This window comes from Bos mutus, chromosome 25, assembly GCF_027580195.1.
Source record: "Bos mutus isolate GX-2022 chromosome 25, NWIPB_WYAK_1.1, whole genome shotgun sequence".
Taxonomy (NCBI): Eukaryota; Metazoa; Chordata; class Mammalia; order Artiodactyla; family Bovidae; genus Bos; species Bos mutus.
Window position 1 is genome coordinate 15,826,764 of NC_091641.1, and position 24,325 is coordinate 15,851,088.

Sequence of the window (24,325 nt, forward strand, 5' to 3'; positions counted from 1 at the left end):
GGTATGAGCAGCCTGGGACCTGGGATTCGTGTCAGAACCCTAATCCTGCCAGCAAGGTGAGGCTCAGCCAGTCAGCTTGCCCAGAGCCTCCTGGTCCCCGTCCAGTGCCAGTGATCGCTCCTGGGGGCTTCCTGAGTGCCAGAGAGAGGGCTGGGTTCTCAGGCAGCCCCATTTAATTCTCAGAATGGCATGTCAAGACAGATTTCTCCATCTTTCTGAAGAGGAAGCAGACCCCGAGCATTGACTTAGATTCACAAGGTCAAGCAGCTGGAAATGACAAGTCTTGATTGGGGCCTGCGTCTCCTCACAAAACCTCTGCTCACCCAGCCCCACTCAGGGCCAAAGACCATTAGCCCAGTGTTTCCAGAGCACTGATGTCCTTCGAGTTTTATTAACAAAAATACTCTGGACCTGAGAACAGACCCGTGTGGCTCGCCCTGGGGAGAGGGGGTAGGACTTGTAGAGCCCAAGGGTGAGGCTGGGGGTGGGAGTGCTGGTCCCAGGCCCCATTTGGCCAGGCAGAGCCCCCTCCATTCACACCGAGGTGAGAGCCTGGAAGGGGAAGCTGGCCCCAGCTGGACTCCCAGCGGCTTAGCCAGAGCTTTGAAGCCAGAGGGGGGTGGGAGCGAAATCAAAGTGTGAAGTGGGGTGAGGGAGGCCCAAGGCAGCCATTTGGTGTGGGGGAAGGGGTAGTGGAAGTGAGGGGGCAACAGGCCTGGGGGAAGGGAACTGGAAGATGGGGAGGGAGGCAGGCAGGGGGCTTAGCAAAGGCTCAGTACATTGGTTTGGAGCCCACATCTAGGTAAGCCCCAGGCCCAGGGTAGGGCAGTGGGAAGGGGCCCCCTTGGAGGAAGTGCGAGGCAAAGGATGCTGAGGGTGCTGCTGCTGGGTATCCTGAGCCTGCTGGCCCGGGCTGCAGCTCCAGGAAGGCGGCTGAGTAGGGCGCTGGGCGCCCAGAGTCTGGAGCCTCCGGGAAGCTGGGATTCCTGAAGAGCGGAAAGATATCAGGACAGGGGAGAGGGAACCTCCCCCCCACCTCAGCCCGGAACAGCCCAGCCCTGTGCCCCTGACCCACTCACCTGGTTGGAAGGTGACTGGGGGCCCCGTGGAAAGCGGCAGGGTGCAGCAGGTAGGCCTCAGCACTGGGGCCACCGCAGGGAGGAGCTGGGGCAGGGGCAGCTTCCCCAGGCACTGGGGCCTGCTCTGGGTCTGACTCCCGAACATCCCCACCCAGTGTGGAATCACAGGGACCACCTGGAGCATCTGGGGAGACAGAAGGGCCAGAGCGGGTTAAGGAGGATCGGCATCTCAGGCCTGGTCCCATCACCTCCGGAACGACACTTACCTCCACTCCCATAGCCCGCTGTGGCTGCCGGCTCTGGGCCCCGCAGTTTCCTCTTCACACGGGCATCTCGCTCCCTGGGGGACAGTGATGATGATGGTGATGATGATAATGGTGATGATGATGGTAATAATGGCGCTTAAACCAGGTGCCAGGCACTTCACCCAGGGACCCTATCAGGTAGGTGCCATTATTATACCCATTTTACAGAAGAAGGAATGGGAGGACAGAGAATTAAATGACTAGAAAACAGCAGTTGTTTAGTTGCTAAGTTGTGTCGGACTCTTTTGTGACCCCACGGATTGTAGCCCGCCAGGCTCCTCTGTCCATGGGATTGCCCAGGCAAGAATACTGAAGTGTGTTGCCATGTCTTTCTCCAGGGGATCTTCCTAATCCAGGGATCAAATTCACATCTCCTGCATTGGCAGACAGGTTCTTTCCACTGGGCTACCTTGATAACTTGTCAAGAGCGAGACTGTTACATTCATCAGGGTGATCCTTGAGTTAATATCTATCTCTTCTGCCTGACTCTAAGTGTCTTGAGGGCAAAGGCCAGCTCTGAGGGGTTAGGGTTAGTTAGAAGAAGCTAATGTCCTAACCAAACCTTTACAGCCCACCATAATCTGGCTCCCTATTGCCTCTCTCACTCCATACCAGCCATACTGTAGCATGCTCCTACCCCAGGCCCCTGGCATGTTCCCAGATACTCACATGGTTCCCTTCCATACTTCCTCCGAGTCTTCACAAACGTCCTCTTAGTGAGGGCTTTCCAGGACTCATCTCTCCAGTCCTGATCTTCCTTGCTTTTTTTTCTCTATAGAACTTATCCCACATATATATCCCTAACATATTTACTTCTCTTGTTTACTTGTCTGCTCTGCCCACTAGAGTATCAGTTCCATGAGGGCGGGGCTTTGGTTTGTTCTGCATCTTCACTGCCTAGAACTGTGCCCGGCACATAAGCAGGTACTAAATAAGTATTTGTCAGATCAGTGAGTGACAACACATGTTTACTTACGTTGGGTTCCAGGAGTCCAGCACAGTGCCCAGCACACAGTAAACATTTGATGACAACGACTGAATGAGTGAATGATGCCCACCTCTTACAGTTTCGGCCATTCTCCCGGAAGCCCTTGGCAAAGGGGTTGGCTGCAATCTTCAGTTGCGTGATCTGGGGGTGGGGAGTGGGGGGAGGATGCTGTACACCCAGAATCAAGACTCTTGCAGCCAGGGCAGGGTGATGCCACCCGCTCCAGCAGGGTCACTCACCCGTGGGTTCTGGTAGGCTGTCACAGAGATGAACGTGGTCTCCGGGAAGCGGAAGGAGGCAACGCCCCCCCAGTGTTGGCTGCAGAGCTGGGCTGCCCGCACCAAGTGTATGCGGGGCTGATACTTATGCATGGAATGCAAGATCAGCTGGGAGGGAAGAAAGAGGAGTGACTCCCTACCCTGGTCCCACTCCAACCCTCATGGCGGGGGGGGGGGGGGGCGGGGGCGGGGGTGTTCCAGCCTGGGCCTCACGTGGCCATGGGGGTCCAGTGTGCTGTTGGTGAGCTTGACACGGTGGAAAGACACAGGCTGCCGCATCCAGTGGGCTCCAGTGGCAGGGGAGTCCGGGTGAATGTAAACACGGTCAGGCAGGCGGGGCTCTGCCTTGCCGCTGGGCTCCCAGCGCCGGCCCTGCCAGCGGTAGCGAGCCCCATCCACCGGGACCACGTCCAGAAGAAACAGGTAGCGGGCCTCGGGGTCCAGGCCAGTGACTGATACTCGGCAAGCAGGGAACATGCGCCTGGAATGGGGGAAGGGACCAGAGAGTCCTGGAGCTACCCACTAGTCAGGGGTGAGCACAGCACCAGCAAGGTGGCATAGTCACTGGCTCATCCAGTTCTGTCACAGAGACTCGAGGAACGTGGAATCAGAACTCAGAAGGCAGGATCTTAGAGCTGTAAGCCCTGTCTCATCCCATTTTACAGATAAGAAACAGGACAGCAGGGTAGGAGCAGAGTCTGGACCCCTAACCCCTCAAACCCACTTGCAGAAGCAGGAGTGACACACTTTCCCCCCAGAAATCTTGCCAGGAGCCTTCTGCTCCCCACCCTGGTCTCCTTACTTCATCTTCAGCACCAGAATCTACAGCTGCTGGACAAACTTGCTTCAGAGAAAATAAAAAGAGGACTCACGTGCTAGTGCCTGAGTCCCTGGGCTAGAGAAAGACCCACTGACCATACTGACCATACCCCTGCCAACAAGATGACCCCAGAACTAGTCACATACTGACCCCTGATCCTGGCCAGATTTCCCTGATGCTGGTCAGTGGCTGGCCCTTGACCCCCGTTATAGTCTGAATCTTGAATCTAGGTGCAGACTGACCCCTTATCTAGACCACATACTAACTTAAAGCCCAGCTGGACTTCCTGTCCCTAGCCCAGAAAGATCTAGGACCCTTGCCATAGGTTAGTTCCTAAACCAGTCAGACCACAGACTGACCCTTGACCCTTGCCACAGAATGACCCCTGACCCAGGCCACAGTCACACTCTGAACTCAGGCAGAGGTCTAGCCCCCTTAGAAATCCCCACACTAGCCCCATCCCCAGGAACTCTGCCCTTCCCTCACCAGGAACACACTGGGTTCTCTGACCCTGGCCCAGCCCCCTCACCTCCCAGCTTTGGTGATGATCATCTCTGTTCCCACGGAGTTGAACTCTTTCCACAGCTCCCGGTTCTCCAGGCTCAGGCTGACTCCAGGGAGTGAATGAAGGCCCTCTGGGGCTGAAGGGGGCGGCGGCGGCTCAGTGCCCAGGGCTGGGGGCAGCGGGGGTAGAGGTGGGGGAGCTGCCAGAGTTCGGGGAGCAGCCTCAATCCCAGAGAGGAAGCAATCCAGTTTGGGAGTGTCCAGATCTGGAGATGGGAGGAGAATGAGGGGCCAGCTGAGGGCCACAGCCCCCACCCCAATTCTTACACCGAACTCAATTCTCTCTGCTCACCAGGGTAGCGGTAGCCCTCTGCCAGGGCAGGCGGGAAGCTGGAATCTGCTCCAGGCTGGGGGGGCCCAAGGCGGTAGCCAGTCCCCAGGGAGGGGTACAACTCTCGTGGGTGGTACATGGAGTAGTCCTGTCTGGCCTCGGGACACGCTGCCTACAGTGCCCCAGTGCTGAGAGATGCCCCCTTTATAGCTCACAGCTCAGCCCCTTCCAGATCCAGGATCACAGCCCCTCCCCTCTTTGGGGCCCTGGAGTTAGGCCGGGGTGGAGACCCCTGGGGCCTGGAAGGGGTCCAAGAGGGGGCCGGATACCTGGGTACCCTCCCCTCCTCCCCTTCCCCCCAGGCTTCATTAGCCCCGACCCCCTGCCCCCTCATTACATAATTAACTCCTCGGCCTGATTGATCCCCGGGGCTCGACAGGGACGCAGTTTGGCGCTTCCGGCCAGCTGGTCCCCGTTCCCACGGGGGGAGCCCCGGCTAGGGATAAGCTACTGAGGGGCGGGGCCTGGACGCTGGGATGGAGCCTGGAATCCTAGGGCAGACCTTGGCGCCCCAGACTTTTCTGGCAGGTGACCCCCCACTTCACTTGGAGGACGAGACTTGGAGGGAGGAAGCATGACTGGAGGGAAGGAGCAGGGCTGGAGGGACGCGGCCTAAGCTTATTGTTACGCGGGGCACTGGGGACCTCGAAGAGTCCGCAGCCGAGGCCTGAACGCTGGAGTCCTTCCCTGCTCCCATTCTCTAAAACCTCCAGCCTCGGCCAAGTCTCAAAAGTTTAGAGACGTTCACAGCTCGACGGTCTCTGACCGCGGACGTCCCGGTTTCCCAGAAGGTCCCGCGTTGGGGAACCCTCGGAACTACACTACCCGGCAGGCTTAGCGCCGACCTTCGGCGCGAAGGGGACAGGCGGATGCCGCTGGGGCCGCTGGAAGCTGTAGTTGAGACGAGGTGGGCGGTGAAACCCGCTGCGCGGTTGCCTCCCAGGAGAGCTGCCCCTAGGCGGCGTCAAAACGCTTAGGCTGAGAAGATGCCGATCAGCTGAGGTCAAGGCCTAACGAGCTAGAAAGGGCTCCGGGATCTCTGCCAGCAGTGAGATCCGTCGCGGGTTCTAGAGAAGACAGCTGAGTCCCAGAAGCGAAGGCTCCCACCTTTGACCGCCGTGCCTACCCCATGCCTCCGGGACTCAAAGGGGAACAGGTCTATAGAGGCAGGAATCCGCATCTGAGTACCCCCTTCCCGATTCCACATGAGCCTGGGGCTGTCTCCACTCCATTGTTTTATTATGTACAAACGCTACAGAACAAGGGGAGCAGACACGCGTAGGGTAAGAGGGGCTCGGTGGGAGAACGTCACGGGGCAGATGGTGCACTGGGGCCAAGAGAGCAGCACACAGGCCATATCTAGAGGGCAGGCGGGGTAGGAAGGGGTTTAAAAACGAGATCCAAGCCAGCCAGATCGCAGGGAGGTGCGGGGGTGTCGTCCACTTTGTCCACCTTCCGATCTCCCCCCAAGGTCACAGTGCATGCAATAAAATATATGTACAGGAGCTGGATCCTTCCTCTGTAGGAGGCCTGAGGGTCCAGAGCTCCGTTCGGGTGAAGGGAAGCCAGTGGCGCCCCCTGGCGGCCAGGCCGGGCTGGCGCCACATACGTCAGGAGCAGGGGTCAGTCCCAGCCGTTGTCTTTGATCATGTGGTTGAGTTCAATGATGTACTTCCCCTCTTTGTACTTCTGGCTGCTCTCGAAGGCCTGTTCCTGAAAGGAGGGAAGAGGCTGTTATGCTTGGAGGTAGGGCAGGGCCTAACCAAAAGGGTAGGGGTTGGGGAGTGAATATGATGGGCCCCATTTTACATATGAGGAAACTATCACCCAAGAAACCAAGCCACCTGCCCACAGACACAGAGCTGGTATATGGCAGGGCCAGGTATCTCACTAATAGGGGATAGACAGAACTCTCTGAGTGACAGGTACTTTTCAAGTATTAATACTAATGTTGGCTCCAACAGAGAGAGGATATGGAAGCTTCTCAGAAGTTCCAGGGAATACAAACTGGTAGCCTCAGGACCAATTTTGGCCTATGCATATGTTTTGTTCAACCAACAGAGAGTTTAATAAAAATAACTTTCAGATACTAAAACATGGGGAAGGTCGTGCTCATTCCATTTGGCCAGAATGTCCCCCTCTGGAGATCTACGTTGCCCCTTTTGCAGACCCACAGAATCTGCTTGGCCCTGCAAGCACTTGAATTTTTGGCCTCTGGATTAGGCCACTTCTTTATTTTACAGAGGTCCAGAGCGGGCAAACCACCTGTCCAGGAACACAGAGCAAATCTATGGCAGGGCCGCACGCTTCTGTCTCTGCCTGGGGCATTCACCTCCCAGAGGCACTACAGCTCCAAGAGATGCCCGAGGATTCCTGTCCCTCGCAATTTCCCAAGAGCATCTCCTTTTGCTACATCTAATCTGATTCCCATAACAACCTTGGGTGTCAGTGGGTCCCTTTATCTTCCACTACCAATAAGGAAATGAGAGGATAGTGAAATCAGACGCTGAAGAACAGCAGTAGTGATGAGGGCAGTGGAAAAGGAGGCTCATGGACCCAAACTCTACGTTGCTGTGGGGTTTGGGGCAACTTCTCTGATCCTCTGAATGGCAATACGAAGCTGGGGGTCAAGGGTTTGGAGTTTAAAAAAGAGAGAGAAAATGAGGATTCTGGTCCCTGTTGTGTTACTTACCAGCTGTGTGACCTTGGGGAAGTTACCTAACATCTCTGGGCCTTCCTTTCTTCTTCTGTAAAGTGGAGATAATAACAGACTACCTACAGGATTGCTGTAATGAGTGAATGAGATAAGATATGCCAAGCATGTAACAGTGTCTGGCACATAAGTATTCAATAAACAGTCATTCTGATTATATCCTCATCTCAAAAATGGGAATGCTCGTGGCTGCGAGGAGAAGTATGAGTTAAGAGAAAAACCTTAAAAGCCCTTATAGGATGTGAGAGGAGAGAACATGGTCAAGGGAAGAAAAGACAAGTTTGACTTGGGTGACTTGGACCTGTACACCCTGAAAGATTACCAGATGACTGCCTGTGAGGAGGAGGTGATGTGAGGTCAGGTCAAAGGCTAGCCTGAGGTCAGAGGTCACTGACTCACATATTTCCAGCCCAAAGTGGTCTTGCAGTTTTCACAATGGATGTCAGCGACAGCATGGAGGCCTGTCAGCAGCACCCGCTCCTCGGCTGGCCCGCAGCCCACGTTCACCCTGTGGGGACACGGGAGCAGTCCCAGGGAGGGTCCCTCCATCACAAAGCCCCCCTCTAGCTTGGATCCAACTGTATCTGTCCTTAGCACTCAAGAGAAGGGGGAGCACAGCTTCCTACCCAAACCAGGAGACTCTTGAGAGTCTCAGTATGATGGCAGGGGTCACAACTCACAACAGAGGTCAGAGAAAAGAAGACGGGAGAGTAGATACTCACACAGAGTTGAAGAGGTAGGCTCGCCCCTGACTGCCCTGGAAGGACTAAAGGGTGGGAGGGAGAGAGGAAGGGGTGTCAGGGCTACTGGTGGGGAGCTGCCAGGCAGCCCCTCTAGTCTCCCATTCCAGCCCCAGCTGTGACCTGGTTACCTTGGAGATGAGGTCGTCGTGGTTGGCCAGGTGAGCGCGGCAGTGGGCACAGCTATACCTCCGGTGACAATCATCCAGGTAGGCCTGAAACGTCTTGGGCTTTGAAATCCGCACCATGGCGGGGGCCGGGGGCAGTGGCCCCACGCGGGGAGCGGCCCACGGGGAGCAGAGGGAGCCCAGTGCCTGCAGGGGACGGAGTGGGCTGTCAGGACCCTGGCTACACACATGCAGGCACGCCCTGGGCCACGGGGACTCTCTCTGTCACACTTGGCTGCTGTGTTCTCTCCCCAGAGCCAGCAGCCTCTCCAGGGGCCAGAGCTCTCAGTTTTGACTCATGGAGGAGGCCTCAAGTTGCATCAATGGGGAAACTGAGGCTAGGAGGAGCCTCAAATGAGTCACCCACCTGCTTTCGGCCTCACCCCTGCTGACCTAGCAATTGAAACTGGAGGAAGGGGCTCCAGAATAGATGACTGTCAGTTCTTCGTTTAGGGGTAGCTTGCAAGGGGTTGGGGATTGTATGGTCCTTACGACCTCATCTGAACTGCAGGGGTTGGGGGTGACTTCCCTTGAGGTCCAGAGAGTTCACCTGGGGAGAGGATCCCTCACCTGGAGAAGGCAGGAGGCCTCACTGAGGGTGGAGGGTCATCTAGGAGAGGAGGGGCTCTTACCCGGGGGCGTTGGGGCCTTACCTATGCCAAGGGGATCTTACCTGCATCGCGGAGCCTTACCTGAGACCCCGGGGCTCACCTGGGGAGTAGGGGTGGGGGGCGGGCGCCGAGGGAAGGGGCAGTCCTCGCCGCCGGGGCGGGGGCGCGGGGCGACGCGCAGCCCTGACGATGCGGTCCTCACCTCGCCTGGGCGCGCGGGGGTCCGGTCTGCCGGGGTGGCCTGGCCTGGGAGAGGGGGGCGCTCCTGGTGGGCGCCGTCCCCCCCGGCCCGGGTTCGCAGCCGCCGCGACTTGTTTACACCGAGACCAGCTGCTGCCGCCGCTGCGGCGGGAGGGGGAGGGGGCCGGCCTCTGGTCCCGGCGGCCGCCGTGACCAATCGGCGTGCAGTATGCAAATGAGGGGGCGCGTCACACAGTGGCCAGCGCAGGCCTGGGCTGCCCTTCCCCCTGCTCCCGGCCCAGGCCAGCCCGGAAATGCGGCTGCGGCCCGAAACCCAGCCGGCCTGCCCCACGGCCCGGGCCTCGTCGCCCACCTGGCCTCCCGCGGTCCTCGAAGGGGCGAGGATCTGAGATACCTGACCTGACCTAGAATTAGGAGGAAGATGGTGTCTGGACTGGACGCACGGCCCCGGGAAACAATAGTCATAATTATCTGCAAACGTTTACCCACCGCTTGTGCCCACTCCCTTAAACCCCACAGCAATCGGAGGAGGTAGCTTCTGCTATTGTTTCCATTTTCCCGGGGAGCTAAGGTCCGCAGAGGTCCAGTAGCTCCCCAGAGCTTATCCAGCTGATAAAGAGAAGTTGAGATTCTCACTTTGGTCCATGGTTCTTGCTATATAGCACTAGGGACAGACTCTCGGATGGGAAAAGCTAAAGGTATCCATCCGTGTTAGAACCCTGGGAGCCAGAGCCTCAGAACAAGCCCATTCCTATTGTTGTGTGTCCCCTCTTCCAGGCAGCCTCCTCGGATGCCCTGCAGGGTTATCAGGCTGGGTTAACTGTTGTCCCCTTTCTCACCTCTTAACTGGGTTTAAAATGAAAATGTTTAAACATGTGTCTGCCATATAGACTTGTCTTGGTCCTTGCGTTGGTCCCAGTACCCAGCCTGGCCTATAGTTGATAATCTGTGAAATACGTGATTCATTAAATGAATAGGGTAGTAGGGCTCCAGGGGGTGGAGGAATTGGAGAAGCTTCTGGAGTCGGAGACCTGGTAATGGAACACTGGAATGGCTAAGGTAGCAGATGGGCAGATGGACTTGCTGGGGCAAGTCAGGTCCTTTGCTGTGTGCTTGGGGCTCTTAATGTCCTCAGGAGAATGGACCCATTGTCTGTGGCTCTGAAGGTGCAGGGGGCCTTGCAAGCGACATTCCTGAGTACAGTGGAGGCCAGGTTGGCATAGGGTGTGGCATTACTCTCAAACTGGAATGTCGTGGAACCAGTGGCTCAGGGTGGTTGAGGGCCTCAGATTGTGGCCCTCAGCTGGCCTCTTCCGTCACAAGCTGCCATCTTTGTAGTCTTCTAGAATCTACCCCCCACCCCCACCCCGTCCCCCCAAGCACAAAGACGTGGCTGAGAAGAATATATTTATTGGAGAAGAGAAACAGAGGAGAGGATGAGGAACCTCTAGGTTAGGAGGCCAGGGCAGGTGGTCCACGGCTGTCCAGGTAGCACCTCAGGGCTGTTGGGTAATCAGTTATGACGCCAGTGGCCCCCAGGTTGAAGGCTGCTTCGAAGTCTGACTCTTCATTAAGGCACCAAAATACCACCTGGGGGGAGGGAGGAGCTTGAAGTTTCCCAACAACTACCGGGCACTCCCCCTTGTATCCAGATGCTGGAACTGATCCCTACATTTTCAGGAATTTTGCAAACTGGTTATTAAACACACCCTCCTTTTTTTTTGGCAGGGGGTGGGGGCATCTCCAGTTCCTCAACCAGGGATTGAACCCACACCCCCTGCAGTGGAAGTGCCGAGTCTTAACCACTGGACCACCAGGGAAGTCTAAACACAATCACTATTAAGTATTATATAAACTTACAATTCAATAAATTATATTCAAAACAAAGGTAATCAACACTCAAAACTCATCACTTCCTGATTACTACATTTGATTCCATGTTCTGGAAGTCACCTACCTCTATCGAATGTGTAAGATGGAAATGCTATATATCATGCTACCACATGATATATCTCTTCCCAACTCCGTTCAGTGAATTCAGGTTGGTAACCTGAAATCCGCCAAGGTGGGTGTGTATACAGCAAGGAAATTACCTAATGTTCAAATCAAGGCTCCCCTCCCCCTAGCCCCCCAAGTTGGTAGTGGAACATTTACCAGCCTGCCCATATCTCCCAACCTGCCCCTATCTGCTGCTGCTCAGACTGCATCTTCCCTGCCTCCTGAGTCCTCTCCTGCAGGCACTGAAGCAGGTGGAGACAGTATTTGTAGCCTGGGCTAAGTCACTGGCTGGACCTCTCAGTTTCTTATTTTGACAAATCAGAATGACAGTCCAACTGTCCGGAGTTACGGTGAAGATGGCAGAGCAGAAGGCCTAATCGGAAAGAGCTATGTCATCCCCAGGCCTCACTCACCCCCACATCCAATCAGTGGCCGAGTCTGGGCCTGTCTGTGACTTAACCCTTCCATCCATCCTCGCTGCTGCCACCTAAGCCCCAGTCCCGTCAGTGGCAGCATCAGCTACCCAGTGACTGCCTCCACACTGGCCCTCACAATCCCTCCTCCACGTGGTGGCTGGCGTGACCCTCACTCGACAAGGCTCCATTGAATCAGGTCTCTCCCCTGCTTAAGGCCCTCAAAAACGTCCCTTCCCTTTGGGTTGAAGTCTGAGTTCCTCACTGAGGTTCCTGGGCTACCTTCTCCAGGTCCCTGGTGCCACTTTCTTCAGACTGCAGGCTAGTGGGACCCCCTCAGTTCCTCTGCTGGCCTCTTGCTTCTCCTGACCTTCCCATACACTGAGCCTCCTGCCAAGACACTCTCCCTTTCCCCTCCCTGCGAGCCGGCTCACTTCTTCTAGGTCTTCTCTGGCCCCACAGATAACAGCACTCTGTCCCCTTTCTGCCCACTGGCTGCCCCTGTAATGCCTGCTTTTCCTCCCCTGCCCATGATGGTACACTCTCTGCTCCTTCTCCAGGACCACAATGCCTGTGGTCTCAACACAGTCAGTTCTCATCCAAGGTCTGCTAATTAAATGGCCTTGTCAGAGCTGATGCTCGGGGACAGGAGGGGGTGGGCTGATCTGACCTTTCCCTGGACCCCGTGGTCTCTTCCCAGCCCCTTCATCAGGGATTGGGACAGTTCCATACACCATCATCATCACAATGACTAGCCTTTATAAAGCACTTACTAAGTATTGCCTACATATCCACAGGAGTTTAAAACACCATTATCCCCATTTTACAGATTAAGAAACCGAGACTCAGACAGTGACCTGCCAAGTGACCCAGCCAGTCAGAAGCAGAGCCAGCAGGCCCACGCTGTGAACCACCACTTGCTCACCTGCACCCCTCGCTGCTGCAGGTGTTGGATCAGACTCTTCCTCATGATGAGCCTGGAGGGGAGCAGGGTCACAAAGGTCATGATGAGAGGGGACTAAGGGGAAGGGCGGGGATGGGTCTCTGTGGGGACACCCCACCCAGCCTTCTCGCCCACCTCACCATTTGGCAACCACAGCTGCCAGTTGATTCAGCCCTGGGTGGGAAAACGGGAAGTAGGTCCTGTGGAGAGGTGGTGGTGTGGTCAGCCCCTGGGTCTCTCTCTGTCACAGGGGTGGGGTGGGGTGGGGTGGTAGTGACCCTTCGAGCAGCCTCACCCCACTTCTGGAAGAGTCTCTGAGGTTGCACAGAGGAATAAGTCACCCACTACTCAGTGACCCTGACTCCATGCTTTGAGGGTATGCCTCTGCCCTCACTGTTTTACAGAAGAACAGAGACTTAAGAGAATGAAAGTGACTTGCCCAACGTCACACAGCCCATCCATGGTGGGGCTGGGGCCACGACCCAGCAAGATTCCCAAACTGGATAGGCAGTCTGGAGCTCCTCATGGTTAGGCCTGACCAATTTCAAGGCCAGACAGCACTTCACAGGTCAGCTGTTGGTCCCTGATTGCCCCACTCTAGGGGTGACTTTAGAGGCTGTTACAGTGCTCAGGAGCAGGGTCTGTGTGCTGTGTGACCTTGAGCAAATTACAGAACCTCTCTGAGCCTCAGATCCTCCATGGGTCCTGTGGGGTCATGATTCCTGTATCTCCTGGGGTTGGTAAGAGGTAAGGCTCAAATAAACTAAAGGATGTGAAAACACCTTGCAAACCCTGGATAAAACGTGATATACACCAAGTTCTGCAGTAAAATGATCTCTTTGTGGGATGGGGGGTGGGGGTTGGGGGTTGGCTGGGAGCTTCCCTGAAGACAACAGAGGCGAGCAGAAAGCACTGGGACAGCTACAGAGAGGGCTCAGAAGGCAAAGGAAGGGTCCCAGAGGGAGAGCTGGCCAAGTATCCAAATTCCTGCTACTTTGCTCAGCTGTTACTTTGTTAATCCTTATCTCCAGGCAGGAAAATGCCTTTCTGTTTGAAAATCAGAGAGTGATGCTATAATTAATAACCACCTCCTCAAGCAGACTGTAAGCTCCTGGAGGGCCCTACCCCACTCACGCTGGTCTTATTTACTAGTGCAAGTGCATGTAAAACAGAGTAGGCATTCAAGATACATTTGTTGGATGAATGGATGAATAAATGCACCCTTGTCCTAAAACTCCATCCACATTATCACACATTTACAGAGAAGTTTTTTTGGGGGGGTTGGTATTCACGAATCCTTGGTGAGAACCATTATCTTCAAAAGCCCCTGTGGGTGATCCTTGAGGGTGGTCAGGGAGCTGGGGACATTGGGATCTCCTGCTCTACATGGGACGCTGCACAATCAGGTTTGAGGTGGTGGGTATTTCTCTTTTTTTGAAACTTTTAATTTTATATCACAGTAGAGTTGATTAGCAATGCGTTAATTTCAGGTTTCTGGGGCCAGAAGCCTGGGGGAGAATTTGGAAGACAGACGGGGACCTAGTAGGTACCTGTTGATGATGGTCGGCAGGAAACACATGAAGAACTTCTCGGGGATGGAGATGAAGGGCAGCAGCCCCAGGTAATAGAACAGCAGCACCCAGAACCCTCGGCTCAGTGTGAAGGAGGTGGGCATCTCAGGGTTCTAGGAAACAAGAGGAAGTAAGAAGGGGGATCAATCTGCTCCAGGGGGAGCGGAGAGGAGGCTTGGGCTGTGGGAGAAACAATTTTTGACATTCAGGAAACCGTACCACCTGCAGGAGCAAAGCCACATCTGGGCCCAGCGTTCCAAGCCCTGTCCCTCTCGCACGACTCTGCTCACACACTTCCCCTGCCTCCCGCAGCCCTACCCCTGGAGACCCTGTTCAGGGCTCCTCCAGCATCCCCAGACCCCCCTGGCCTAGGCTGCCTGGGGAGGCACAGAGGTGCAGAGAGGGATGGGGACTTACAGCAGCCTTGCATTTCTTCATGATGGAGCTCTTCTCCGAGGCCCAGATGGTGATTTCGTTGCGGTCATAGTGCCTCACCAGGCATGCTATCTGGGAGGAGGAGGGGGAGCGGAGGGGGAGTCAGGCCTCCGTCCAGCCCTGGACCCGAGCCACCCCTGCCCGCAGCACCACCTTGTGAATGAGCTCTTCATTTCGCTCTTTGACTTCCACACTCATGGGCGTCCGTGGGAACCTCCGGAACAAGTCCTCCAGACGCATCATGTGCCGGTCGGCCCCGCGTGCAAAGTGGCCTGGGGGTGGTGGGGAGAAGGATGGGAGGAGGATTGCTGGGGTGGGGGCGGTCCCAGAGGAGAAGAGGGGGCAGGAGGTTGAGGCTGGGACCCCACTCCAGTAGGCTCAGCCCAGCGCTTGCAGCCCACGCTCTTACCTGGTGAGAAGTAGACCTCTAGCTCTTCCTTTAAGAGGGGCAGGTCCTAGGGAGGGCAGGGAGCAAGTCACCAGGAGGGGTGTGGAGGGGAGTTGGTTCTCTGGGCACAGTTGGGGGCTGCGGCAAAGCCCACCTCAAAGTTCAGGCTGCCCACGTCCCTGTTTACACCTGTCTGGCGGGACAGGTTTTTGTCGTGTGACACCACCACCACGCCATCCCGAGTCAGCTGGCAGTCGAGCTCCAGGAAGTCTGCTCGCTGGGCCATGGAGCTATGAGAGCGAAGCTTAGTAAGTGGCTGGGGGACAGGGATGAGCCAGACGGCAGGGTGGTAGGGAGGCTGAGGGGAACGTCAGGTCCGGCTGGATGTGCAGGCGGTGCACTGCACAACTCCCAGGAGCTCCAGTCACCCAGATCAGGAAGTGGATGGCACCCCTTAGGATCATGCCTCACACAGCTGGCACAACCTTACCCGGCAGCATAGCCAGGCAGGTGGACTCACTTCTCCATGGCCTCCATGGTGTTCTCCAGGCGTTCTCCAGACCCTGTGTGGAGCAGCTAGCGTGGGTTCCTGGGGCCTGGCCTCCCTCCTCGCATATCCCCTGTCCCCTGTCTCATCACTTCCAGTCAGGACAGGTTGAACGGCTTCTTATTCCCTATTCCATCTCTTGCCCTGCCATCCTTATCTCCGCCTACTTTGAACTCTGCCCTCCCTTTAACATCCTGCCCTTGGGACCTACCCCTCTCTGCTGTCCACCTGCCTTGCAGTCCTCACTCCGTCCTCAGGAGTGGCCACCCCGTGCCTACCCCAGCCCAGCTCACCTCCACGGTGGGCCCCCAGGCGGGGACGGAAGGCTGGAACCCACGGTGTGTGCAGCAGGCGAGGTCGGCGCAGGAAGAAGAAGGACAGCATGACATAGCTGCCCAGGGCGGGCAGGGCATAGTACAGCAGAGGGCTCATGGCCACGCCGCCTCTCCAGGCTCTGGGAGCCGTGGAACTCAGCTTTTCCCGGTGAACTGTGCTGCTTCACTGACTGCCTGGCTGATGTAGGCTGGCTCCACCACCAGCTGCCACCACACCCCTAGGGACCTGCTGAGCCTGCTGCTGGCTCGAGGCCAGACTGCAGGGCTGAGCTGGGGATGGGGTAGAGGCAGAAGAGACCAGGCAGCTCTGGGCGTCGTACCCCAGGCCCTTCGCACAGCCCAGCCTCCCTGTCTCCGTGGCCACACCAGGGAAATCAAGTCAACCCTCCCCTGGCAGGTCCACTACCACACTGCCTTCCCGCTGGTGCCTGTTGCCAGAGTATATATACACTCCTTGCCATTTCCAGAGAATCTGTGGGTGTGCAGGGTGTCCCTGAGTCACTCTAGAATCACCTCCAGCCAGTTAGACAGGAAGCTATTAGAGAGGGGACAGGACAATGACTAAGGGGGAAACTGACCCCGACTCAACAGACATGAATTGGAGCAAACTCCATGCGAGAGTGGAAGATAGAGGAGCCTGGCAGGCTGCAGTCCATGAGGTCGCAAGGAGCTGGACACGAATTAGTGACCGAACAACAAGACCCCACTCTGTCCAGGAGTCTAGATCCCACTCCCATCCTCAACCCTGGCCAGTGGGGACCCAAGGCCACCATGCCAGGTAGAGCATCGGGCTGGAGAGGCAGCGCTCAGGGCAGCAAGGGTGAGGGTCAGGGTGTCGGCGAACACAGACAGAGCCAGGACCATCCATAGACACATCTCTATATTTATATATTAGATACAGGCACAGGGGTGGGCGGGGGCCCTGGGCGCTCCACGTGCCCCCACCTCCACTTCTGTTCACCCACACACGGAAGCAGCAGGGATGTTAGATGTGGCAGCTTTGTAGGGGAGGGGTTGAGACCTGGGCCCCCGCTCCTCAGGGGTACTAGCCCTTGAGCCTTAGGAATGTTCCTTCAGGGAAAACAGGGTGGGGTTTTAACGAGGCCAGAGGGGCAGGGCTGACCCTGAGTCCCATCTCGTGTCCTCCTTGCCCCTCCCCCACCGCCCCTCAGTCAGTCCGAGGCAACCAGAGCCCTTGGATTCCAGAACTACCAGAGACTGGGAGAGCCGGGCAGACAAAGGCAGAGCAGCAGAGGGGAATTTGCTTTGGGGCCACCTGAGCCCCTCAGGTCCGGGGCAGGGGGGTGGGGGTGGGAGGAGGGAAGGAAGGCGTGTTGGCCTGCCTGAGGCAGGACGCCTGAGCAAAGCGAAGGGAGGTTGCCAGGCCCGCCCTCCACCCCGACCTGGGCTGTCGGGGGGGTCTAGGCTGGGCACACAGTCCATTTTCTAACAGTCCAGCAGGGGAGGGGCAGGCAGGAGGCAGGGCCTAGACAAAAAGGCAGGCAGGAAAGGAACCATTAGCACCAGTGGCTGACCTGCCAGAGCCCCGACCCTCACTTCCCTCCTATCACCTTGCGGCTGAGTGGCATGCAGTTGGCTTTCCTTATCTGTCAGTGCGGGTGATATTAATACCCATTTCAAGGTACTGCTATCGGGACTAAGTGAATCGATACAGGCAAACGTCTTGCAGGAGTTTGCTCTCATTATCAGGTTGTCTCCAGGAGACTGAGGCCCAGCAAGGTGAGGTGTCTTGCACAATATCACACAGCCCTTATTAAGTAGCAGAGCTGGGCTTTGAACCCGGGTGTGTCTGCCTTGCTGTTATCAGGTTACAGCTGGCCAAAGACAGACAGGAAATGAGAGGAGGTCCGCACAGCAGTGTGGGTGTAGCCCCAGCCAGGTTCCCGCAGGTGTGTGAACTGCTGACCTGGACACCAGGTGAGAAGAAGCCTGGCATGTGGGTCAGGCTGGGTGCTGCTGGCTCCTCCCAAAGCAATTACTGCTCCCCCGCCTCTCTGCCTGCCCTGGGGGAGCCAAACCCTGGCTCCGTTTCCTCAGGTGGGTAAGGGGGGCCCTTCGTGACCTGGGGCTGGAGTCTGCAAGATTTTGACATGGGGGAGACATGCGGGGCTGGGGACCGCAGGTCTGTGGCCGAGGCAGGCTCTAGCCCTTCTGTTGCCACCAAACACGTGGCTCGTGGATGTGAGCAGGCTTGTGACCTCACGGAGGCGTTGGGCATTCTGGTCTCAGGGTGAATCTGTGCAGGGGCAGGGGAGGCACTCACCAGGCCCCAGGAGCAGAGGCAGCCGGCCAGGTTAGGAGGCTTCCAGCACCCCAGGCTGGAAGCGGGCTGTCTCCTGGAAGATGAGCTCCTTCAGTCGTTCCTTGGGTAGATCATCCAGCTCCATGTCGAAGGTGAAAGGTTCCTCGGCCACTGGCTGCGGTGGCAAAGAAGTGAGGTGGCTCAGGGCAGGGACCGAGGGAAGACCCCTGTCCATCTGTCAGCCCTGCTACTAGTGGCTGGCCCACCTCATCCGTTGGGTCATAGTACTGCTCCAGGTAGGGGTGAGCCAGCGCTTCTTCCACTGTGATCCGTTTGTTGGGGTTAAAGGTCAACATCCGGTCCAGCAGGTCAAGAGCTAGGAAGTTCAGGGGTCAGAGGTCAAAGGGAAGGTCAGAGAAGCTCTCGGAAGCACTACTTGGCTTCTCTGTGTTCAGAGGCCTATTGGTCCAGAGGCCTCTGTGTCCCAGACAGCTGCTGGGCTCTTGTACCTTCCTCTACACCCAGTTTTTATCACACAAGTTCCCAAGTCTCTCTCACCTTTGGGGTCTGACTTAGGAAAAAGCTTGGCCCAGGCCACCTTGGTCTTGGAGGGCAGAGACTGTAGGTAGTTTCGGGCCTTCATGTTGATGATACAATTCAGGTCCTCCTGGGATGGGGAGCCCAGAATACCTGTGGGTAAGGCAGGTGACGTGGTAAGCAATCTCTCCCTTCTGCAAACAGAAGGAGCCAAGAATAAGAGCCCTCCACCAACCTGCTCCAGGCCAACCATTATCTCCCAGTCAATACTATGGGGGTGAAGAGCAGGGGGTCTGGATCTGGCAGCCCCAGGTTCAAATCCTGGCCCAAGCACTTCCTAAGTGTGGGGTGTATGGAGCCTTGCTTTTCCCATCTATCAAATGGGGACAGTATCTGTAACTCAGTGAAACACTGTGAATGCTGTAGGGGCTCCTGGACTACACGTGGTGGTCCCCCTGACCTGACTCCCGCAGACTCACTGACCCTGAAATGAAGTCGCTCAGTTGTGTCCAACTCTTTGCGATCCCACGGACTATATATAGCCTGCCAGGCTCCTCCGTCCATGGGATTTTCCAGGCAAGAATACTGGAGTGGGTTGCCATTTCCTTCTCCAGAGGATCTTCCTGACCCAGGGATGGATCCCGGGTCTCCTGCACTGCAGGCAGACTCTTTATCTTCTGAGCCACCTGGGAACTTTGACCCTATAGAAATCTCACCTCCAGTAAGCGAGTTTCCCTCCCACTCAGCTGGCCAATCCCCCCTACCCAGAATGTGGTTGAGCTGGTCCAGGTAGTGCTTGCCGGGGAAGATGGGCCGGTTGGAGAGCATCTCAGCCAGAATGCAGCCCACAGACCAGATGTCGATGGACTTGGTGTATCCCTGGGGAGGAGAAAGTGGTGGGCTCCTGGGCCAAGCCAGCACCCCTGACCCTAGGGTCAACACCAGCCAGGGAAGCAGAGGGCAGAGGCCTGGGGAGTGAATCCTGTTTCTTTCCATAGCCCAAGGACCAGAATAGTGTGACAAGGCCCAGAGGGGAGACTTCCTGCATCATGAGGGTCAGTGCTGGACTCAAGAGGTGGCTGCAGGGCTTTCCGGTATCCGGTCTCTTCCCTTCACAGGTGGGTGGGCCCCCTACCTTGGAGTTAAGCATGATCTCTGGGGCCCGGTACCAGCGTGTGGCCACGTATTCCGTCAGAAAGCCAGTGTGGTCATGCTCGGGATCAGCAATCCGGGCAAGACCGAAATCACAGATCTAGAATGCAAACCAGGCTGCTGAGCTCAGTGCTCAAGGCCTCCTGGGCCCAACTAATCATATCGCCATGTCTCTCCTACCCATGGTGGGAAGGGGACTACTGGTCACCCTGAAGCCTGAGACCCCAGGGGCAGAAGGAGACAGGCACGCAACCCTCAGACCTTAAGGTCGCAGGTGGTGTTGATGAGCAGGTTGGAGGGCTTTAAATCCCGGTGGAGCACGTTGGCGGAGTGGATATACTTCAGGCCCCGCAGGATCTGGTACAGGAAGTAGCATACATGGTCGTTGCTCAGCTGCTGGCTTTTGAGCAATTTGTACAGGTCTGTCTCCATCAGGTCCTGTACGATGTAGCTGAGGTGGGTGCCAGAGGGCCCCCAGGTGGGGGCAGTGGGAGGCAACTGGTTAAGAAGAACAGACTCTGCTGACCAGGTTTCACATCCCTCCAGCTGATGCCCCTGGGACTCAACAGATCTGCCAGCTCATATCATGAGCTGGGCAAGGCCCACACTCAGCAGGTGAGCTCAAGGCCTCTGCTGGATCTCAGCTGGTGACCCTGAGCAAAGCATCTCAGTTCTGTGGCCCCAGTCTCCCTATTGAGAAAATGGGGATAATAAACTATGGGAAGCAGGAGAACGTCCCAGCTAAGAGCAGTAACTCTGGAGTTCACCTGCCAGTGTCAACCATTCCTGCACTGCTCATTCATTTTTAGGAACTCAAGCCCTGTCTGTGCCTCTCTTCCTCATCTGTAAAGTAAGGGGAAAAAAAACCTTTCTAGAGAGTGAGGGTAAAGATTAGTTGAGAGATGACCCAGGCAGTGCAGCCAGCTTGGTGCCTGGCACGTTGTAAATGCTCGGCAAACGTGAACTAGTATTGCTGTTATAAAAGCCTGAGCCACATGGCTATTGAGAAGGTTAAATGAGATTATGTATGAACACCATCTGGCAGGCAATAAATGTTTGCTTAAAAATAAATGCCTGCCTTATGGGGATGGTTTGTGCAAGACGAATGAGGAGAAACTTCCCAGTGGCACGCTCCTACTCCGGGGGCTTGGCCCTACACCTGAAGACAGAGGAGTAAATGTCCTTTTATACTCTAAGATTAAAAAAGAATTAAACATAAATAAACAAATAAACGCCATGTGGGTTGTTTCTGGAAGACTCAGTTATGGCTGTCTTTCAGAGTCAGCCTCAAAAGGGCCTTCTGAGAACACCTGGACCAACCCTGCTATCTTAAAGATGAAGACGCCCGGCATGCTGCAGTGACTTGGTTAAGGTCACACGACAAGCTGAGGGTGAGTGTGGAAGTTTCCTGCCCACAGTTTGTGGTGGGGGCTGCAGACAGTGCAGTACAGATCACCACACTTGGGTGGAGGACTGGGATGGTGGGGGTGGGTGGGGCAGGGGAGAGGTGATAGGTGTTATAAGCTCCTAACAGAGCCAGGCAGGAAGTGAACCACAAACTAGGAGAGCAATGTGTGTGTGGGGGGGTGGGGGGTGGCCACAAAGGCAGGTCTGTTCCTCCCTGGGCAAGGTACAAGTCCACAGGTGACTGGGGTGGGACTCTGAGCAGGAAGCCCAGAGAGGGGACAGGTTCTCGTCTGGGGAGGGGAAGAGGCAGCCACAGAAGCACTTGATTTTATTTCAGTTTTCTGAGCCTCAGTTTCCTCATCTTTGAAATGGAGCTGCTGAGACCCATCTCCTAGGGCAGCTGGGAGTTAGAATAGAAAATGTCAAAGCACTCGGCTTGAGCCGCACCAGACTCACAGTAGGCCCTCAAAACAGGGCAGTGTTCTTCCCACCTGCCTTCCTGCCAGTCTGAGGACCCAGAGAAACAAGAATTGCCATCAGTTAAACAAAAGAGCTGACTGTGGGCAGAGGCTGGATCTCCTCACAGAATTGCCGATGTCAGAGGACAAAGCTTCCACAGAGCCCATCTTGCCCAGCCCCCTACGAAGCCAAGACAGAGAGAACAGACTTGCCCAAGGCCACACTGCCTGGCCACAGCAGGCCAGGATTCATTTGAGGCCTCCCTGCCTTCTTACTCTGTGGCCTCTTGACCGCTGGAAAGTTTCCTTTACTGGGTTTGTTTGGAGGGAGGTTGGGAAGAAGGGAAGAGAAAACAAGCCCCCATTCTCCCAGCGCAGCTCTGAGGCTGGGCCTGGCCAGCCGTCTGGCCCAGGTGAAGGATACACATCCCTCATGGCTTCCAGGGTGGGTGCCCGCAGAATGTCTCGGATGCCAATGACGTTCTCATGGCGGAAGCGCAGCAGAATCTGAATCTCTCGCAATGTGCGCTGGCAGTAGGTCTGATGCTCAAAGGGGCTGATTTTCTTGATGGCCACTCGAGTCTTGCGCACGTGGTCGTAAGCTGAGCTGAGAGGGCCAGAGAGATGTTGGTGTCCAGGCCTGGTGGCCCCACCCAGGCCTTGGCAGGGCGGGGAGGGAGCAGGAGAGGGCTCTGGCCAGTCATAAACAATGCTGGTTCCTTCCTGCTGTGAAGGCCTGGGATCTCCAGGGAGAAAGCTGGGGACCAGCCAGGCAGCCCTTCGGTGACTTCACAAACAGAGGAAGAGACTGACCGCTCACTGACTTCCCCTCTCCTCAACCCTTTCCATTTGAGCTGCCCTGACCCCTCATCCTCCCCTTCCCACGATGGGCTCCCTCAAGCCAAGACAGGTCCAGCGGGTGGGAGATGTGGAGGACTGGACAATGAGGCAAATACAGTGAGAAGGAGGGAGTCGGAGGAGGGACTGGAGAGAAGGGAGAGGCAGGGCCGGGGCGGGTGTCAGGGGGAGGTTCCTGGGCAGCAGAGCTATGTCCAGATGAACAAAGGCCCAGAGCACCCAGTGCGGATAGGAAAACTCACAGACCCCTCTTAAAAGTTGCAGGAAGGTGTTCCTGGACCCCTCATGGCTCACTGGGTCCCTGGCCCCAGGCCCAAAGCCCCACCCCACCCCGCCCAGCCCTGAGCTTTGCTCTTTTTTCCCAAACTCCTTGGCAAGCCTCACTAGGGGGTGATCCAGGGCATCCTCTCCCCAGTGAGGGGACCCTCTCTCCTCCTTCACTAAGGATATCACCTCCCCAAGAAGACTAATTCTCTTCTCCTCACCCCGTGTCTATGGGGTCCCCAAGGTCCCCAGAGCTCCCCCACATACACTCAGATGCCCTACCCTTCATTATTGAATAGTCGGTTCAAAGCTCCCAAACCTCCTCTCCTGAGACCTTACGCAGTGACCCCCTCCCCCAGAAAGCACTCAAAGGCCCTCTGGCTGGGACGCTCCTCAGCCTCCTGAAGCCCCAGCTTCTTCAGGATGCTCAGAGTCCGCAAGGCCCAGAGAGCTCTCAGCACCCCTCCCCGCCCCCTCCCCAAAGACGCCCCCTCCCCCTGAACGCCCCTTACCTGACCATGCCGTACGCGCCCTCGCCGATGTACTGCAGCTGCGTGTAGCGCGGGCCCACGTCGAACGGCTGCCCCTTTACTATCTCTACCTCCCCCGGGACCCCCGGGCCGACCCCATCAGTTCCCCGGGGCTCCCCGCCCCCGCCCCCCTGAGCCGCCGCCGCCGCCGCCATCTCCACTCCTCCCCTCCCGCCCGCCCGCCTCCCCCCGGCGGCCCCGCCCGAGGCCCCGCCCCTTCCCGCCCGCCCTCTCACCCGCGGAGCCGCGCGCGCCAGGCCCCGCCCCCGCCCGCCCCCGCGGCATCACGTGACCCTCCCCGCCGCGCGCGCACCGCTTTCCCGTCGCTGGGGCTGTGGTCCCTGGCACCTGTCGGCCTCGTCTGCTCCAGTCAACGTAGAAGCTCCCCAGGGCAGTCTCGAGACTGTCCAGACCCTCCCCCAACCCCCTCACCGAATGCTGACCTGTAGGGCGGCCCGGTGACCTCACCCAGAGCCACCTAGCAAATGAGTGCTGGAGCCGGGACCCAGACCGGGCCACGTGGCCCCGCTGCCCCCACTCAGCCCGAGGAGTGGCCCGGGGCTCGAGGTGGAACCTCCTGGAGCCAGGCCCAATGCTGAGTGATACGATGCTTATTTCATAGTAGCCGTGGGAGGTGGCTTCCTCACACATGTGGCCTCTTTCACAGATGTGGAAACTGAAGGTGACTTGATTGCTGGAAAGCCCAGGCATCTTGACTCCCTGCCTAATGGTTTTCGGGTGGAGACCTGTCAAAGTGGGCTGGGAACCGGACCTCAGCAACCTGGCAATGCTTGTATCCTGAGGACAGATAATCCCAGCCTACCTTTACATGGAGGCGTAGGGAAGAGGTGAGGGATTCGTGGACTGGATTTGGTGAAAATACACTCTCAGGCTTTACCCAGAAACAGCAGGATAGCTAACATTTTTGTTGTCCTTGGGTTTGACAAAAATTGGAACCCTGTCGAGATCATCATCTTTTGCTCCTGTGCTAGACTTTATAGTTTACACAGCATTTGATCCAGGTCAGTTTCTTCATTAGAACAACCCCACAGTGTGGGTGTCATCTGGTTTTCTGAGCTGGATGAGCAGGGGGCCATGTCTGTCTTGTTCATTGCTGTAGCCCCCACCCACCCCCATCCCTACAGTCAAACGTAGACACTCAGAAATTTTGGAATAGGTGAATCAAGTTTTACAGAATGGGAAATCTGAGAGTTGAGGAGCTGAGACTAACATGTATCTTCTGACACACAGGCAGAAGTTCTTTTTAATTGCATTCTGTCTCCCAGACTGTTAAAACTGAAGAGAGGGCCCTCAGAGACCATCCAGTCCATCTCCATCACTTCACAGTGAAAATGTGAGCTGGGAGCTTCACAAAACACATCTCCTAGGCTTCAGTAAGTATTCACGTTGTTTTTGTCTTCCTTGGAAG

At 56.5% G+C, this 24,325-nt stretch overlaps 4 protein-coding genes across 7 annotated transcripts; all 4 read right to left on the reverse strand.

Moving 5' to 3' along the window:
- Positions 1–263: 263 nt before the first annotated feature.
- On the reverse strand, positions 264–5,476 carry TBX6 (T-box transcription factor 6). Its single transcript, XM_005894476.2, has 8 exons — positions 4,327–5,476; positions 4,000–4,240; positions 2,864–3,131; positions 2,612–2,758; positions 2,443–2,513; positions 1,346–1,419; positions 1,080–1,263; positions 264–986 (listed from the first exon to the last, which is right to left on the reverse strand). The coding sequence occupies exons 1-8, from the start codon at positions 4,442–4,444 to the stop codon at positions 773–775; spliced, it is 1,317 nt and encodes a 438-aa protein (XP_005894538.2). The 5' UTR covers positions 4,445–5,476; the 3' UTR covers positions 264–772.
- A 106-nt stretch (positions 5,477–5,582) lies between these two features.
- Positions 5,583–8,931, reverse strand: YPEL3 (yippee like 3). The gene is made up of 5 exons (XM_070362712.1): positions 8,799–8,931; positions 7,950–8,132; positions 7,801–7,844; positions 7,478–7,586; positions 5,583–6,078 (listed from the first exon to the last, which is right to left on the reverse strand). Exons 2-5 carry the CDS (start codon positions 8,064–8,066, stop codon positions 5,989–5,991), a joined length of 360 nt encoding a protein of 119 aa, XP_070218813.1. The 5' UTR covers positions 8,067–8,132; positions 8,799–8,931; the 3' UTR covers positions 5,583–5,988.
- Positions 8,932–10,191: 1,260 nt separating this feature from the next.
- On the reverse strand, positions 10,192–16,144 carry GDPD3 (glycerophosphodiester phosphodiesterase domain containing 3). 4 transcript variants are annotated; one of them, XM_005894478.2, is made up of 10 exons: positions 15,386–16,144; positions 15,066–15,108; positions 14,700–14,835; positions 14,567–14,612; positions 14,311–14,429; positions 14,140–14,229; positions 13,702–13,835; positions 12,292–12,351; positions 12,134–12,185; positions 10,192–10,387 (listed from the first exon to the last, which is right to left on the reverse strand). In XM_005894478.2, exons 1-10 carry the CDS (start codon positions 15,522–15,524, stop codon positions 10,250–10,252), a joined length of 957 nt encoding a protein of 318 aa, XP_005894540.1. In that variant the 5' UTR covers positions 15,525–16,144; the 3' UTR covers positions 10,192–10,249. The 4 variants fall into 4 exon arrangements, 3 of the variants coding, with proteins under 3 accessions (XP_005894540.1, XP_070218362.1, XP_070218361.1); XM_070362261.1 differs by having other exon boundaries at positions 15,036–15,108; positions 15,386–15,491; XR_011462589.1 differs by having other exon boundaries at positions 10,333–10,387; positions 12,287–12,351.
- A 146-nt stretch (positions 16,145–16,290) lies between these two features.
- MAPK3 (mitogen-activated protein kinase 3) lies at positions 16,291–23,067 on the reverse strand. Its single transcript, XM_005894479.3, has 9 exons — positions 22,879–23,067; positions 21,669–21,851; positions 19,641–19,830; positions 19,363–19,479; positions 18,992–19,106; positions 18,249–18,380; positions 17,957–18,066; positions 17,712–17,865; positions 16,291–16,913 (listed from the first exon to the last, which is right to left on the reverse strand). The coding sequence occupies exons 1-8, from the start codon at positions 23,049–23,051 to the stop codon at positions 17,743–17,745; spliced, it is 1,143 nt and encodes a 380-aa protein (XP_005894541.3). The 5' UTR covers positions 23,052–23,067; the 3' UTR covers positions 16,291–16,913; positions 17,712–17,742.
- Positions 23,068–24,325: the final 1,258 nt, after the last annotated feature.

Coding starts and splice junctions, on each gene's coding strand:
- TBX6 (XM_005894476.2), bottom strand. CDS start 4,444: ATGTACCACCCACGAGAGTTGTACCCCTCCCTGGGGACTGGCTACCGC. Junction 3,132..3,999: donor ATCATCACCAAAGCTGGGAG/GTGAGGGGGCTG, acceptor CCCCCATTCCAG/GCGCATGTTCCCTGCTTGCC. Junction 1,420..2,442: donor AATGGCCGAAACTGTAAGAG/GTGGGCATCATT, acceptor ACTGTCCCCCAG/GGAGCGAGATGCCCGTGTGA.
- YPEL3 (XM_070362712.1), bottom strand. CDS start 8,066: ATGGTGCGGATTTCAAAGCCCAAGACGTTTCAGGCCTACCTGGATGAT. Junction 7,845..7,949: donor ACGACGACCTCATCTCCAAG/GTAACCAGGTCA, acceptor CCCACCCTTTAG/TCCTTCCAGGGCAGTCAGGG. Junction 6,079..7,477: donor CCACTTTGGGCTGGAAATAT/GTGAGTCAGTGA, acceptor CCCTCCTTTCAG/GAACAGGCCTTCGAGAGCAG.
- GDPD3 (XM_005894478.2), bottom strand. CDS start 15,524: ATGAGCCCTCTGCTGTACTATGCCCTGCCCGCCCTGGGCAGCTATGTC. Junction 14,836..15,065: donor ACCATGGAGGCCATGGAGAA/GTGAGTCCACCT, acceptor TCGCTCTCATAG/CTCCATGGCCCAGCGAGCAG. Junction 13,836..14,139: donor TGAAGAAATGCAAGGCTGCT/GTAAGTCCCCAT, acceptor CTTGTTTCCTAG/AACCCTGAGATGCCCACCTC.
- MAPK3 (XM_005894479.3), bottom strand. CDS start 23,051: ATGGCGGCGGCGGCGGCGGCTCAGGGGGGCGGGGGCGGGGAGCCCCGG. Junction 21,852..22,878: donor GGCGCGTACGGCATGGTCAG/GTAAGGGGCGTT, acceptor TGGCCCTCTCAG/CTCAGCTTACGACCACGTGC. Junction 19,831..21,668: donor CTGGAAGCCATGAGGGATGT/GTATCCTTCACC, acceptor CACCCACCTCAG/CTACATCGTACAGGACCTGA.